Source organism: Camelina sativa, chromosome 7, assembly GCF_030686135.1.
Source record: "Camelina sativa cultivar CO46 ecotype springtype chromosome 7, ASM3068613v1".
NCBI lineage: Eukaryota > Viridiplantae > Streptophyta > Magnoliopsida > Brassicales > Brassicaceae > Camelina > Camelina sativa.
In genome coordinates, this window is record NC_141886.1 from 15,059,936 (window position 1) to 15,076,986 (window position 17,051).

The following is a 17,051-nucleotide window of genomic DNA, read 5'->3' on the forward strand; positions in this document are numbered from 1 at the left end:
ATATGTGTGTCATTTTCTTGTTCAAATTACCAATTTTTACTTCTTTTACTATAAGTTATAAATTGTATTTATATATGCTTCTATTTACTACTTTAATTTCTAATCCCAATTGAATTTATACATAATAACTGCACAAATTTTCAAATATATGTTTTTGATATATTACTCAATTTGTAAAAATAAATTTCTAAAATTTAATAACTTACAGAATATAATATTTTTCAAACAATTACAACATTTTTGTTCAGATTGCCAATTTTTACTTCTTTTACTATAAGTTATAAATTGTATTTATATATGCTTCTATATATTACTTACTTTCTTATCCTAAATTTAATTTACACATAATATCTGAAAATTTTCAAATATATGTTTTTGATATATTACTTAATTTGTAAAAGAAATTTCTACATTTTTAATAACTTACAGAATATAATATTTTCAAAAAAATTACAGCATTTTTATTCTCTTACAATTGGGGGAATCTCATGCCGAAAGCCGGACTAGTCTCTACGGATGACCCAAGTTATGAAGTGCTTGAGTGATTTTTCATGAGACGCTTGAGTGGAGAAACAACCACAAACACCACAACTTGTTAACCATTCATAACAGTTGAAAAATTATATAAAACTTTATAGTAAGTTACTAATTTTGATAATATTACCTATAAATTGTGAAATTCAATAGAATTATAAAATAATGAAACGGCTATGATTTTGAATTGTAGCATGGATTGGTCAAATACATTCCCATTTCAAGAAATGTAAACATGCATTGATATGATATTTTTCTTTATAAAACATGTCCTTAAAAAACAAATTAATATATATTTCTCTTTTTTCTGTTATTTGCATTATTGTGAACCAAACTTTTATTACTGATTGGGATTTAACATAATCAAACCAACCATAAAAGAGAGAGACATATTGACTTTCCCACACCAACGTGCGTCCATGCAAATGAGCCCTTGCAACATACATGAGTGTGCATATAAAGCTTTAAATCCTTGCACATAAAAATGCGTGTACAAACTTATAGGTATAGGAGAGAGACGCAGGAGAATAATTATCAAAAAATGGGGACAAAAACCCATAATTCTCGAGGGAAAATATTCATGATCTATCTAATACTAATCTCATTGTCACTTTTTGGTTTGATCTTACCTTTTAAACCTCTTTTACGGATCACTTCATCATCTTCAACGTTACAGATTAATCTACCATCGCCTCAAGTCAACAAAAACCCGAAATGGCTCCGACTCATCCGTGATTATCTACCCGAAAAGAAGCTCCGAGTTGGCTTCCTCAACATCGACGAGAAAGACCGCGAGAGCTACGAGGCTCGTGGACCTTTGATACTAAAGAACGTGTACGTTTCGCTAGATCCTATACCGGAGAATGTCACTTGGAAGAGTCTTTACCCCGAGTGGATCGATGAGAAAGTTTCTAACTGTCCCGATATCCCTCTCCCTCAGCCACAAGGTTCTGATGCTGACGTGGACGTCATCGTTGCTAGAGTTCCTTGCGATGGGTGGTCGGAGAGTAAAGGGCTGAGAGATGTGTTTAGGCTTCAGGTTAACTTGGCCGTTGCGAATCTAGCCGTCCAGAGTGGTATGAGAAGGGTTGATTCGACGGTGTACGTTGTGTTCATCGGCTCATGTGGACCTATGCATGAGATCTTCAGGTGCGATGAGCGAGTTAGGCGCGTTGAGAATTATTGGGTGTATAAGCCTTATATCCCGAGTTTGAAGCAGAAGCTTCTCATGCCTGTTGGTTCATGTCGCGTTGCTCCTCCGTTTGCCCAACTTGGTAAATTATAATTTTTTCCCTCTTTAAATATTAGTTTTCATATTCGACAAAAAATATATATATATAGTTTTCATAATCTTGTATTGTGACATATTATCTCAAAATTATTATTTTATTTTATTTTAAGGTAGATAATAGTCCTTCTAAGTAATTTCTAATACACATTTTACTATTACTAATTGTCAAAAAAAAAATCATTATATGTAATTAATATGCATTTTTTTTTCTTCTTGGTGAAGTTTCTATTGGAGAGGTGTTTTGGTAGATCATTATTGCTAACACGTACTTGTTTTAAATGAAAATGAAAAGTTGGTAATTAAAGTAATATGAGACTAATGGTTGGTGCGATTAGATCGTGCCTCACAGTATGCAGATATAGTTTTGTTGACGTAATATTAAGTACATTTTTATTTTTTGCATATTTAAATGGCATTATAAACTTGTTTTTTTTTTCTTAAAATCTTAGAAGATATTCATTACAACAAATTTTAAATGTATATATGTCAATGTGGAAACATATATATATATATATATAATATGTACATATTTTTAACCAGAAAAAGGTATATATGTAGATATTATAAATATAATCATAATTAATTATATCCAATTTTAAATTAAAAACAATTAGGTGGGGATCGGATTGAAAAAGCTTATCCTCAACAACCTTATACCTGCTTACCACAAACCCTACTTGTTCACCAAATTTTCCTCGTCTCACTCTTTTTTCTCATTCCTTCATTTATCAAAATATATAAGGATCCTTACTCGTTATCTCACTTGTAACTTTTAAACTATTATCATTTACAGGCCAAGAAGCATGGAGACCAAAAGCTGAAGGCAATCTTAAGTCCAAGGCAGCCATAGCCTTACCTCGTCGCTTACGAGTCGCCTATGTGACAGTACTACACTCTTCAGAATCCTATGTTTGTGGGGCAATAGCCTTAGCGCAAAGCATAAGACAATCAGGATCTCATAAGGACATGATTCTCCTCCATGATCAGACCATAACCAACAGGTCTCTAATCGGTCTCAGTGCTGCGGGATGGAATCTACGGTTGATCGACAGAATCCGCAGTCCGTTTTCGAAAAAGGACTCTTACAATGAGTGGAACTATAGCAAATTACGTGTGTGGCAAGTAACTGACTACGATAAACTTGTGTTCATAGACGCAGATTTCATCATCCTCAAGAAACTTGATTATCTATTCTACTATCCACAACTCTCAGCCTCAGGCAACGACAAAGTGCTATTCAACTCCGGAATCATGGTAATACAGCCAAATTCTGTTTTAAAATATCTAAAGTTTTTTTTGGTAAAACGTTTTAAACGTAATTAATATGACGTATTTGGCCTAAAAGCTAGATTTAATATTGAAAAAACTCATGCATCACATCCTTTGAATATAATTAGTTAAAAATGTTAATTTCTGCCTAAAAAACATATACTAATTTTGTTCTCTTGGCATCAGGTTCTCGAGCCATCGGCATGTATGTTTAAAGATCTAATAGAGAAATCGTTCAAGATCGAGTCATACAACGGGGGAGACCAAGGATTCCTCAATGAGATATTTGTATGGTGGCACAGGTTATCGAAACGCGTGAATACAATGAAGTACTTCGACGAAAAAAATCAGAGACCACATGATCTTCCGGAGAATCTAGAAGGTGTGCACTACTTGGGATTGAAGCCATGGGTATGTTATAGAGACTATGACTGCAATTGGGACATGAGCGCACGACGCCTGTTTGCGAGCGATTCGGTGCACAAGAAATGGTGGAAAGTATATGACAAGATGTCAGAGCAGTTGAAGGGTTATTGTAGTTTGGATAAGAATATGGAGAAGAGGATTGAGAAGTGGAGAGGAATTGCTAAGAACAATAGTTTGCCTGATAGACATTGGGAGATTGAAGTGAGAGATCCTAGGAAGACGAACCTTCTTGTTCAGTGAGAGGGTTTTTAGTTTTTTGGATTTTTGGAGTCTTAACTCTTAACGACACTTTGTTCAAAAAAAAAAAAAAAAAAAAAAAAAAACTCTTAAGGACACTTGGGAACAGAGAAATGAAGAACCTTCTAAATTCAAGAAAGGTTTTGCTTTACTATTTTTAAATTTTTTTGGCTCCAAAAGTCCATGTCAAGTCCGAGAAGATTGAGATGTGATAGATAGCAAATGAAATCTCTAAAATTTTAATTTCAATTTTCTTAAGCAGACATGTCACTATTGTGATTTAGTGATATCATATAATTTCGAGCTAGGAATATTGTGGTGCAGTAAGAAATGCATTTGAGTTTTTCGGCGGTACTAACTTGGACATTAATTCTCTCCATTCTCTCCTGATCATTTCTGCTTTGGACACACAACTATTTACACCTTTTTAGCCAATCAAAAGGCTCTATTCCACGCCCACTCGCAACAAACTTGCGATGCTCGCGTGTGTCTAATATCTGTGGGTTTTTAGGGCATGTCCACGGTTAAATTCAGATAAGTTTCTCAATATATATTATTTTACTAATTTTAATATGATATGATTATAGATTAAATTAGAATTAACTAATAACCATGTGACATGTGTCGAGAAACGGTTCAATAGTTGTTCAACTGAGAATCGTTTCTCACCTCTCTAGTTAATTTTTTTAATTTCTCTCTTCTTTATTATTATTTATTTGTTTTAAATAAATGAGCAACTATGTGAGAATCAGCCAGAGCAGATGGTTTTAAAACAAATGCACCTATCTCTAAAAAAAATCATCGTGTGTGTAAAGTTTTTGTTTTCTTTTTTCTTTTTCTAAAGTAAACGAACCGAAATCAATTTTTAATTTCAAACCATGTAAACCTAACCACAAATCAATTGTTCATCTACATATTAATAAAATCTTATTCGAGTTCGAATATCAACCACTACGCAGTCTTAAATCATGCATTTCTATCGTATCAAGAACTAAACCAAAACTAAACCGGTTCAGAAAGCTTACTCATGTGCTTGTGACTCCCTTGTTGTCTGTGTGATTACATCATCTTCACTCGTTTGCTTTGCTACTTGAGGACACCTTCTTCATCTTCAAACAATTCTATTCCTATCTTCTACTTGAATTGATGATGTTCTGAACCATGCCATATATGGGTGTTGTTGAATCTAGGATTCACATAATGAATTTGTTTGAATAGGGAAACAAATTCACTTAATAATCTCTCTCAAAAGCTAGATCAAAAAACTTAAATCAAAGTACAATTAAAATCTGTTGAAGAATAAGTTAGGTTTTCTATCAATAACAATTGAAAAACTAGGGTTTTATGTATTATTACTTGGATGTCTTGCCTAGGGGACAAACTCCAGTTTTCTTTTATGAAATACTTAGATTACAAGATAAGTCAAACTTCTTTAAATCTTGTCAAGTTTTATTTTGAATGCATGAACTCGGCTTGAAGATGAGATTGGTATGAAAGCAAGGTCAGCTCGGCCACCTTCGTGGGCTTCTGCCCGGTAGTTCACTTAACGGGCCTTAAACCGAGATTTCCCAGTTTAATCTGATTAGAAGATTATCCAGTTTGTTTTTGGTTTAGGTCGGTATGTCGTGGGTGCCAATTTCTACACCAACAATTATGTGTGTATAACTCTCTTGTTACCAAAATACATCCTAAACAGAAATTACAAGAGAGAGAGAAAGAGAGATAACGAGAGAGAGATAAAGGGCATGGGATAAAGTTGTGGCTCTCTGAGTAGTTGGTTGGTTGAACATGATGCTAATTATTTACCTTCAAGTACATGGCCTTCTGTTATGTGATTAATCCAACGGCTAGACAACGTAAACAATTATAATAAATTACCGAAGCAAGTTGTCATCACACACAAGCTGAAACAGACGTGTAGTTAGGTTCTATTTACCTTTTGACATCCTCTCCAAATATAGTTTTAAGTAGGCTTGGGCGTTATATCTTTACCCGATTATCTGAACCGTAACCGATCCAAAAAATTCGGATACTGTAACATCCACAAACTGGAATTTTGGTTTAGGAAGTGCATCGGTTGATGCAAGGTCAGTTTTCGAACGAGTTTAAGTTTAACGTTGCGTTTTGGATTAGGAAAACTTTGAAATCCAGTATGAAAGTAGGAAATCGAGGTTTGGCCGAGTTTGGCCGTTTTTGGAGAAAAAGAAAGAGAAAAATAAGTTCTTAAGTGTTCTTGAGAGTTTTGAGAGATTTGAGAGATTTTTGGCTGTTCTTGGAGAGATCTGTTCTGGGATTGTTGTAGGAACTTGATAGGAGTGTAGATCCGCCTGTTTGAGGGTCAGAATCTTCTTGGCAAAGGTGAGTGCAGGACCATGGCTTATCTAAGCTTGAGATTCTTTGATTAATCTTATTTCTGTGTTATGTGGCTGACTCCTTGGCTCGTTAGAGTGTTTATGTGTCACTTGAGACCTTGGGAAGCTTCTTTTTGGTTTTGGATCGTGTTTTGATGGTTTAGGAATAGAGATCCGGCAAGGAGTTTCGGGGAAGAAGATGCTTGGCAAGTGTGTCAATCGATGCACTTTGTGTGTCGGTCGATGCAATGCGAGGACAACGCGATTTGACCTAGGAGCATCGGTCGATGCCATGTGGAAGCGTCGATCAATGCAATTTGGGATTTCGTGCATTGTCGAGCATGCATCAGTCGATGCATTGTTGGTGTCGGTCGATGCAAGCTTGTGGCGGTCGATGCAACCCTAGTTGGTGTTGATCGATGCATGGGTTGGTGTCGGTCGATGTAGTTGTCATGGTTTATTGTTTGGTTATCCCCTATATATTAAAAAAGAAGCATTCTCTTAAAAAAAACTGATGTGTCGTCACTAGATAGCTTTGTCCCCAATTAATTATTTGCATTTAATATTTTAAAATATTACATAAAACTGCCACTGCTATTTTTTTTTTGTCAACTGCCTATTCAATTCATTTATATACACAATATTTTGTTCCTATAAATTCTAAAATTGGTAAATATTATTCAAAAATCTCCTATATATTAAAAGAAAAGCATTCTCTTAAATAAAACTGATGTGTCGTCGCCAGAGAGTTTTGTCCCCAATTAATTATTTGCACTTAATATTCTATAATATTACATAAAACTGCCACTGCTATTTTTTTTGTCAACTGCCTATTCAATTCATTTATATACACAATATTTTGTTCCTATAAATTATAAAATTGGTTAATATTATTCAAAAATTGATAAATATTACTCTTACATATTTTCTAAATTAAATTAATTTCACTATGTATTTTAATATAATAATATAACTATATTATGAGATTTAAAAAATATATATATTTAATATCATATCTTCAGAAATATAAATAATGTTACCTTTCTAATAATTTTATAAAGCTCTAATGGTGAAAGAATCGAAGATCATTTGAAACTGGCTCAACGTTTATTCTTTTGCTAAAAACAATACCTATATTTGCCTAAAAAAACTAATGATCACCAATTGAAATGACATAACTATATATTTTTAATTTGGATAACTATGTAGTTAAAAATTATATATAAATCTGTAGTTATAGTGTTTTTATAGAAATTTTAAAATTTAGAAAATCCAGTCCAATAAAAATAAAAAATAAAAGTAATAATATTATACATATAGCTCAGACACATTTAGTTAACTAACCTTATTTTGATTTATTATTTACAGTTATATACGGTTGTGTTTTTAACAAAAAAAAATAGAGGTGTTATTCTTAAAAACATTATCACATAGCTTTATTAATATAAATTAAGTTTAATCTTTAAATATATTTTATATATTAGAAAAAATAATTTATTGAAATGCATGTGAATTACCCGCGGATCTCACGAATTCAAGCGAGACAGATGCAAAGACATTTTGTGGCTCAAAATATTTAATCCCGTTGCGGGATGGCTTAGCGTACGAGTTTGACCAGGTTAACAATTTTATTTAAATTATTTGGTTCATGAAATTTTAGTTTTTTGTGGTTTTTATATGATTTGATAGTTCAATATTTTGATAAAAATCTAACCGATCACTAATTCGGTTCACATTTGATCCAGATCTGCCATCATGTCAATCAAAAATTTATGGTGAAACGATTAATATTTTAACCTTTCATAAACTTGATGAATTCAAACCAATTTAAAGTTGTACTATAAATGTTATACTATATAAATATATTTACAAATGTAATATTTCAAACAAAAATTTCACCCCGTGCAACAGCACGGGTTATTTACCTAGTTGATTGTTGTTTGATGGTTAAAAATATCTCAATTGCTTGTGTGTATAGCCCAGTAGATGGGAGGCTGGCCTCACTGAATGTTTATAAAATACTCACGCGTCTCATATGTGTTGTGGTGCAGGTAAAGGAAAAGTGTGATTGTGGAATCAAAGCTATGAAGAGGAGGATGTTTTAGTGGCTCATTGATGTGGTTTGGCTTCTGCTAGGTTGTTAGAGTTGGGTCATAGAACATTGCTAGGTTGTTGGTTTGATGTTTCATGATTCTGTTGGTTGGATTATTATTGCTATTAAATTATTGGTTATAATTTGTTGGTTATTGATTGAATGGTATTTGTTGGTTATTTTTTGCTGTTTGGTTGATTGTGGTTAGGTGACTGGTGGGTATTAGACCACTAATTAATTAATTTATTATTAAGAAAAAAAACTGGGTCGGGTTGTTTCAGATACGGATATGTTATCTTCTTCTTCCTAAGTTATCATCTTCTTTTCCCTTAGTTATTCTATGATTCTTCTTCTTCATTGAAATGAATTAAATTTAAAGTGAAATATGTATTTTATTTGCTTGATTTTGTGTTTTAATTTGCTTGATTCTTTACTCCTAATGGTTAGCTATGTGTTTGATCTTAAGCAGAAGCTGATCCTGATTCTGAGAATTATAGTTCTGTAGATAGAAACAAAACTTTTAGGATGTGGATAAGGTGTATTTCAAGTTTAACTAAAAAAAAAATTTTAGTTTATTAATTGTGCATTATTTTTCTGTTTAGATGGATTCCTCACCATTTCCAGACAACATTGGCAAGGAGAAAGATGGCCCAAATCTGATACCTGAGAGTAGAAACAAAAGGAAATATGCTCCAGCAGATGCTCCGACAGATGGTGGAGTTGCTTCACAACCAGTCCAGCCAAAGAGAAAACCGAGTACAAGATGTACGACATTTCACGAGATTTGATGATAATGATAAGAGATGTAAGCTACATGTGCTAGTTACATGGTGATTACATCACACTTTATTGCTTTTATTTGGCAATTGAAGAAGCTAATTATTGGGTTTAAGTACATTACAGATCACAAAAGATTAACAATATCACACGTTCTTCTTGACTGTTTGGCTAAGTGGGGCATAGAGAAGATTTTAACTGTGACAGTTGACAATGCAACTACAAATACTTCTTCTTTGAAAAAATTTCAGGAGTCATTCAACTTAAGGAAGAGTGAAGCATTTGTTTTAAATGAAGAGTGTATGCATATGAGGTGTTGTGCTCACATAATCAATTTGATAATTAAGGACAGTTTGCATGAATTGGGTGAAAATGTGACAGCCATACGCAATGCATTACAGTATGTGAGGTCTTCTACTTCAAGATGTGATTCATTTGAGCAAAAAGTTGTCTCAGGGAAGATGTCTAGAGGGAGTTTACCGGTGGACATCAAAACAAGGTGGAATTCTACATACTTAATATTGTCAAGAGCTATTGATTTTAGATTGGCATTTGATAGAATGGAGGCGGAAGACAAGATGTAAGAACAAGAACAAAAAGAGTGGGCCACCTACAACGGCTGATTGGAATGTCGTAGAAAGGTTAGTGAGATTTCTAATCATATTCTATAATTCTACTTTGGTTGTGTCTGCTTTAACCTCAATTGCTTTTTATAAGTGTTATGGAGAGATAGTGACTATATAGAGAAATTTGATGTCACAAAGCAATATTATTAACAGTGACTTGAAATCAAAAGCTGATGCTATGTTACAAAAATTTGATAAGAACTGGGATGGAATGAAAAACATTAATGTTTTTCTAATTGTTGCAAGTGTGTTTGATCCATGGAAAAAATGCAATTCACTAAGATGTGCTTTGGCAAGCTTTATAGGAAAGATACATCAGATTCTAAGGAGATGAGTGAATCAATCACCACTTTTTTGACATCTTTGTTTAAGGAGTATAATAATCCTCTTCCGAAAGTACCAAGTGGTCAATCATCACAGTCCACTACTTAAACATCGACTTCTGTTTGCCAAAGTGAGTCTACTTAATGTCTGATAGTATGGGGGTATGAGAAGATGAACTTTGCTTATAAGGATTTGGTTGATGAGATTGGGGTTGACGATGGTAGGGATGAGTTGGATGTATATTTGAAGGTAAAAGTGGAAAATCCTAGAACTATTGTTGGATCAGAGTGGGATGTATTGTCTTGGTGGAGGCTCAATAGTGGTAGGTATCCTATTTTGTCAGAAATAGTTAGGGATGTTCTTGCAATGCAAGTGTCATCAGTTGCATCTGAAAGTGCATTTAGTACTAGTGGGAGGATCATAGAGCCACATAGAAGTTGCTTAACGCATTATATGGTGGAAGTATTGATATGCACATAACATTGGATGAAGAATGAGAATCACTTAGGTGAGAAAACAATTGTTATGAATAAACAATTGCTTGCAGACATTGACCTGCTTGATAAACTTGAAAAAGGTATGTCCAAACCTACTTAATTCATTCTTAGTAGTTTTAATGGATAACACTTATCAATTACTATTTTTCTTTCTTTTCAGAGTTTGAATGTCAAGACTTAAATTAGAAGACTTATAATCATAAACCCATTACTCGGATGTGAAATGACCCGACCTATTTTTTTTAATATAATAATATTCTAGTGATCTCATACTCACTAACCACCTAACCACATTCAAATCAAACAACGGAAATAACCAAACATTAAATCAATGAATTAACCAATAACCATATAACCAATATTAATTCCATAACAACTAACCAATAAACCAATCTAACATAAATCAAGAACCAGCAATCGAGCCACTAGAACATCCTCATCTTCATTGCATTGATTCCATGATCACACTTTGCCTTTACCTGCAGCACAAACACAATATGAGATGCATGAGTATTGTCATAAACACTCAGTAAGACAATCCTCCCATCTACTGGACTATACACACAAGCAATTGAGAAACTCTAACCGACAAAAAACAAAAAACAATCAAACCAGCGAAAAACAGACATCAGCCGCGTCTTAAAAAGGTTGTGTTGACCGACACCCTCCTGGTGTCGATTGACACGGCCACCAGACGAAGGTTGCATCGACTGAAACACACCATGTGCGATCGATACAGGCACCTTCCGTCGACCAACACACTCCTTTGTGTCGATCGACACATGCTCAACATTTCTCAAAATCCATAATTGCATCGACCAACACCTCCACATGGCATCGATCGATGCTCATAGGTTTCTCGCATCGTCCTTGCAGTTGCATCTATCGACACACGCTTTGCGTCGATTGACGCAGATGCCGAGCATCGTCTTCTTCGAATCTCCACGCCAGATATTTGTTCCTAAATGCACCAACCTCGATCCAAAGTCACAAAGGACTCTCACAAGGCTTTAAGTAACACGAAACACTCCAACAAACCAAGAAATCAACCACATAACACATAAACACGAAAATCAGAGAATCTCAATCTTAGATCAGCCAAGGTCATGCACTCACCTTTGCAAAAGATGATTCTGACTCTAAAACTGACGAGAACACGCTTCTAGCAAGCTTCTAACACGGTCCTAGCTTTAGATCTCTCAATAACAGCTAGAAATCTCCCAAAAATTCACAGAAACTCTCGAAAGCGTTTTCTCTCTTTTTTTCTCTAGAAACGACAAAAGAGGCTGCCCCAAAGCCTAGGTCGACTTCCCCCTCCTTGTATCCCTCAGTTAAAGCTTCACTTAAACCAAACCGCATCGAATCGTCAATTAAAACAAACCGAACGAACCCGTAATTAGGTTGTGTCGAACGATGCACATAATGTGTTGATCGACACACCTTCTTAAACCGACTAAACCGGTTCGCGGATGTAACAGGATGTAATGTAAATTTTGAAAATTTGATGTTTGATTTATGTTTAAGCATTTGACTAAGAATTTGTTTATGACTAAAATAGTGATTATTAACTAAGAATTTGTTTCTTGGTTGTATTAGGGACATGAAGAAGTTTTAGAATGCGACTAAGAAGTAGCTTGAGAAGGTCGTTGTTGCTGGCTTGCATTGCATCCATGATCTTGCATTATTTTGAACTACTTTCAATTCTCTTTTATCTTTCTGATTATCTTTGTTCTTTTGGATGTGATTATTTACTTTGGTTGTAAACTTTTAGGATGTTATTTTCATGGTTTTTAGGATGTTATTGGCATGGTTTTCAAAATTTTAGGATGTTATTTTGACAAGGTTTTAAACATTTTAAGATGTTATTGGCTTGTTTTTTTCTAAGTCTCGGATAGTTCGGATTTGCATGGAATAATCGGGTTTGAAATATCCAAAATTAGTATCTGATTTATAAATACCCGAACCAAAATCTAATCCAAATTTTATAAATTGCCCGTTAGATATGATAATCAGTATCCAAATTATCTGAAAACCGAGTTATCCAACCCGAACTCGATCTGACATCTGAACGGCTATGCCTAATAAGTAATAACCCGTATGAATATTAGAATCCATACCCAAAATATCTGAAATCCGAATTATCTGACCCGTACTCGAGCCAATATCTGAACGCTGACGGCTAATTTTTGGTCCAATTAGAATCTTTTAATTATTGAACGAGTCATCATGAGAATTTCTTGTCCAACAAGATGCAATTCAACGCGCGGTGTGATCACAACCCACGTACACGTTTATTATAGCCAAATGTTTTCACTAAGTAAACAAGCAAAAGCATATTTTTGTTTGAGAAGTGCAAATTTAAAAGGGAAGTTGGACCTATTCAAGAGTCAAAGGAAAATGTTCTACGAAAAAAGTATATAAAAATTACGCATACGTGTTTACGTAGTGCAGTTTTTCTGTATTTAAATACAGACTTACATCTTACAAAATTTATATAACTTATTTAAAGAGTTTGACCTTCAGAAAAAACAAAAAAAAAGGTTTAGATCTTCAGACCCAAGAAAGATGTGTGTGGTGATTCGTTTAATAACACTGATGATTCTCCTGTTCTCTGCATCATCAAACACAGTCTCCGCTCGATTACAATACGTTCACAAATCTCTCAGTACAAGTAAGTATCTAGTTATGAGAAACATCTTCTTTTGTCTCTTAGTTCGGTTTTCTATTTCATAAAAATTAGTATTTTTTTTTTTTTTTTGTTTAACTATACCAATAGCAGAAAGGGTTTGGGATCAACAAGTCCTCTTCGAGATCAAGGGTAGTGTGAGCCCAAGTGTTTCACGACCTGCAGGCCAAGGAGGAGGTCGACCATAAAGACAATAGTTAATTGGTATAAGTATGACGACTAATGAGATTATTTATTTATGTCAATTCATTCTTTAAGGGGGTTTTAACCAATCTTGTAAGTTGTAACGCTATACTGTCATCATCAAATCTTCCCTTTAATTTTTGGTTATATGCAAATAGTTTTTGTTTTTACTGAATAACTATTTTAATTTTCATTTTCATATTGTTAATTTATTTTGATATTATTTTCATTTTTTTTTTGGTTAATGGTTGACGAACATCTGTTTTAGTCAAGTAACATGTAGACGTCGAATTTGTTACGGTTGAAATATACGAACAAATAAAATTCCCTCTCTACAAGATGAGAATTTCGAACTGAAATTTTCTGGCAAGTTCAGTGAAATGGACTTCTATTTTCTATGTCATGCGAATGCCCAAAAAGACTTTATAGCAGAATAGTAAAACAATAAACTAGTCAGATTTTGGTCGAATTTACAAATAATTCATATTTAAGGCAATGAATTTTTACTAAACCAAACCAAACAGAACCGAACTTATAAACAGGTTGGTTTGAAAACAAGACACTGCTAATCTTGCTTTTGCTTGGCTATAATTAGAGAACAAAGCCTCCTCTATGTGTCCAATTTACTTTCACTCTTAGGAGATTTGTTAAGAAGAGAGCTTAGCTCAGTAACATAGCTTCCCGAATCCCAAGTCGGTTGTGGCGTTAACACCCGAACCAGAACCAGATTCAGACACTTCTTCTCCACTTTTCTCTTCCCTTGCTTTGTAGTCAGAGTTTCATAGAACTGCTTCATTGCTACTTCCGTAAAGAGAGCATGCATGCATGCACCACCGTCAGGACTTTCTCAACAGGGTTGAAACGGAAATTGAAAAAGACCGGACATAGCTTGACATAGCTCTGTGAAGAAGAGCAGACAACACGTTTAAATCTCGTTTCACAACCTCTGAAACATGGCAGCAAGTTCGAGATCCGGATCAAACAATAAGTTGGTACAAGGGCATTTGGTTTACGGACTCTATCCCGAAGTACTCCTTTTTGCTTTGCCTTGCTGTCCATAACCGGCTTACCACATGTTACAGTATGCTATCTTGGAACAGGGGAATCAGTCCATCATATGATGGAGACTAGAGACCATTTGTTTTTCACATGTACCTTTGCTTCTTGGGTTTGGGGAGCTTTAGCTCGCAAACTACTGCAGCACCGTGACACCTCAACTACGTTGATTCTCCCGCTCCTTAACGATTGCGCTGTCAAGGGAACACATCGCTATATCTTAAGACTTATATTCCAAGCAACTGTTTACTCTATTTGGTTCGAACGTAACAGGCGCAGACATGGAGAAATCCCTTCCTCGCCAGGCCAATTAATTAAGTTTCTTGACAGATTGGTTCGGAATAAGATCTGTTCCATTCAGTCTCTTGGTTCTCGCAAGCTTGATGATGGTCTTCGGTTGTGGTTCGAGTTAACCAGCTATTTCTCGTTTCTCGAGTGTATTTTTCTTCTTTGGTTCAAAAGTTTTGCTTAAAATCTAAAAAAAACATTCGATTTAAGGATGCATATATTGTAAAATGGGTTTTTTGGTTGAATAAGTTTTACATTCATTAAAATAAAAAAAGAGAGCATGCACAGAACATAATAGTTTATGAGACTTCTCTCTAGTTTCTTGTTCATCAATCAGCATTTCTCTCAGTGCACTTCAAAAAGGGTCAAAACAGGATAAGTATAGACTACTACTATTCGATAGGCTTTATCGGATATGTAACACATCGCAGCATGCAGCTCATGAACCAATTTAGTAATTCTACCTGGAAACACCTCTGACATTACCAAACATGCAGCAAGAACTGATTCCTTATAGCCAAAGTTATAACCTTCTTGCGCAATATCTTCTTTCCCGGCAGCAATCCCATCACGGTAACCAGCCTTTGGTTTAGATTAACCAAAAAAAACAGACATACAGAGAAGTAGATCAAAAGTGAAAAACATTTTACACAGAGAGAATCATAAGAAAAGGAAAAAAAAAATACCGTGTGAAACCTCACACGTCTCAACGTATTATATTCTCATTGTCCAACACGCTAGCTTCACTATGTTCTTCATCTGAACTTCCGTAAAAGGGATCTTCTAAATTCTCAAGACTGTGATCAGTATTACTTACCAAACTAATATAAGATGATTCTAGTCATGGAGAGGAGGAAAGAAAAAACTTAGCAACACAACGAAGTTGATTCTGCTATAATCCTCAATATCAAGCAAACATTATGAAGGTAAACCATAAGCATTTCTAAGTGTCAACTCCAATTCTGCTGCCTCAGCAATCAGAGGAACAGCCTCATCACTAAAAAGTTGGAAAGTAAAAGAATTTATCAATTCTTGAATTATACTTACATCATAAGCAATAAGCATTGAGGGTTGCAAAGAAATAATACTAAACAATCAACATTTTCATGAAGGAACCAACGCCCAACAAGTTGATCGAGTCAGCTAGCTTAAGCCCAAATAAATTATTGTTTTTGAGTTACTTTTGAGAGATTCAAATATTATTTATTCGTATGTTGAGCTTAATTTAATCTCAAACTTTTTTTTGTAATTAATTAGAAGAAATAGGTTTTTAGAATTTCCTTTGTCTACCTATATAGAAAATTTGAGAGGAATAGAATTATTACTTTAACACGATAACATAGATGAAGGCGATCATAACGACGAAAGAGTGTTTTTTTTTTTGATGTTGTTGTAATCTTACGTTATATATAGATATATTGATATTTTGGTGCTTGTGTACTTCGAGGTATGTTCCACACTTGACACAACGTGTATATGAGGGAAAGTTTAGTCCAATTCAGCCTCATCATACACACAAGATATTCAAGATTATAAACAACATTTTCTAACAAACAAGTATAAAAAACTGCTAGTGAGTATACAAAACCAAAATCAATAGTTTATTTTCGTCGAAATTTGAGATTAACGACGTAACCCACGTCACCGTTGTGCATTTTGTCTAGATATAAATACACTACTTTACATCGTTAATTTATAAACTTAAGAGTTTAGAACTTCATACTCGAAACAAAATGTACAATTTAATAGCTTTGATGTTTCTCTTGTTCTCTGCATCATCAAACACAGTAGTTTCCGCTCGATTACTCTACGATTCGAAATCTCTCAATACAAGAAAAGGAGTGTTATTCAACAAAGGTTTTTAATGGATTTAAATTATTAGTGGATTTGAGAGTCCAATGGTTTTGTAAATGCTGGATTTGAATGTCATTAGTGGATTTGAAAAGCTTTACTCATAGTTTTGAAAGTCATTTACTAGTAGACTTTTTATTTTATTTTTGAAAGTAAATAAAAAAAATATAACTTATCCATAAATTATGTTGTGAATTAAAACCAAATAATTAAACTGATGCAACTGTTTAATTACGTTACATTACCTTAGTTGGTAATGCAACTGTTAAATTACGTTACGCCCACCTACCGTAGTCCATTGCAATTCTTGGGCTCTTTGAGTAGGCTTGATTGTCCTTCATCCCTGGGTCCTTTGAGAGGATTCATCATCCATCTCGTTACCATATACTCCCATGTCGAAGGCAGCAAATTGATTGCTTACTAAAGCTTCAATGACGGGACAGTTATCATGGCTGGAGAAGAGGACGACGACGATGACGACAACGACAACGAGAACGATGATGATGACGATGATGAGGATGATGATGAGGACGATGATGATGACGATAATGACGATGACAATG

General features: G+C 34.3%; 1 protein-coding gene, 1 long non-coding RNA gene and 1 pseudogene across 3 annotated transcripts; 2 read left to right on the top strand and 1 right to left on the bottom strand.

The window, feature by feature from the left end:
• Positions 1–939: 939 nt before the first annotated feature.
• On the top strand, positions 940–3,919 carry LOC104701011 (putative UDP-glucuronate:xylan alpha-glucuronosyltransferase 4). Its single transcript, XM_010416632.3, has 3 exons — positions 940–1,808; positions 2,619–3,079; positions 3,281–3,919. The coding sequence occupies exons 1-3, from the start codon at positions 1,019–1,021 to the stop codon at positions 3,758–3,760; spliced, it is 1,731 nt and encodes a 576-aa protein (XP_010414934.3). The 5' UTR covers positions 940–1,018; the 3' UTR covers positions 3,761–3,919.
• Positions 3,920–12,910: 8,991 nt separating this feature from the next.
• Positions 12,911–13,486, top strand: LOC104701012 (uncharacterized). Of its 2 annotated transcripts, none has more exons than XR_015560740.1 (2): positions 12,911–13,095; positions 13,204–13,486. It is a non-coding gene; the product is annotated as an uncharacterized LOC104701012 (long non-coding RNA). The 2 variants fall into 2 exon arrangements; XR_753683.2 differs by having other exon boundaries at positions 12,916–13,095; positions 13,201–13,486.
• Positions 13,487–13,903: 417 nt separating this feature from the next.
• On the bottom strand, positions 13,904–16,872 carry LOC104704561 (uncharacterized; annotated as a pseudogene).
• Between the last annotated feature and the right edge of the window lie 179 nt (positions 16,873–17,051).

Coding starts and splice junctions, on each gene's coding strand:
- LOC104701011 (XM_010416632.3), top strand. CDS start 1,019: ATGCGTGTACAAACTTATAGGTATAGGAGAGAGACGCAGGAGAATAAT. Junction 1,809..2,618: donor TCCTCCGTTTGCCCAACTTG/GTAAATTATAAT, acceptor TATCATTTACAG/GCCAAGAAGCATGGAGACCA. Junction 3,080..3,280: donor TATTCAACTCCGGAATCATG/GTAATACAGCCA, acceptor TCTTGGCATCAG/GTTCTCGAGCCATCGGCATG.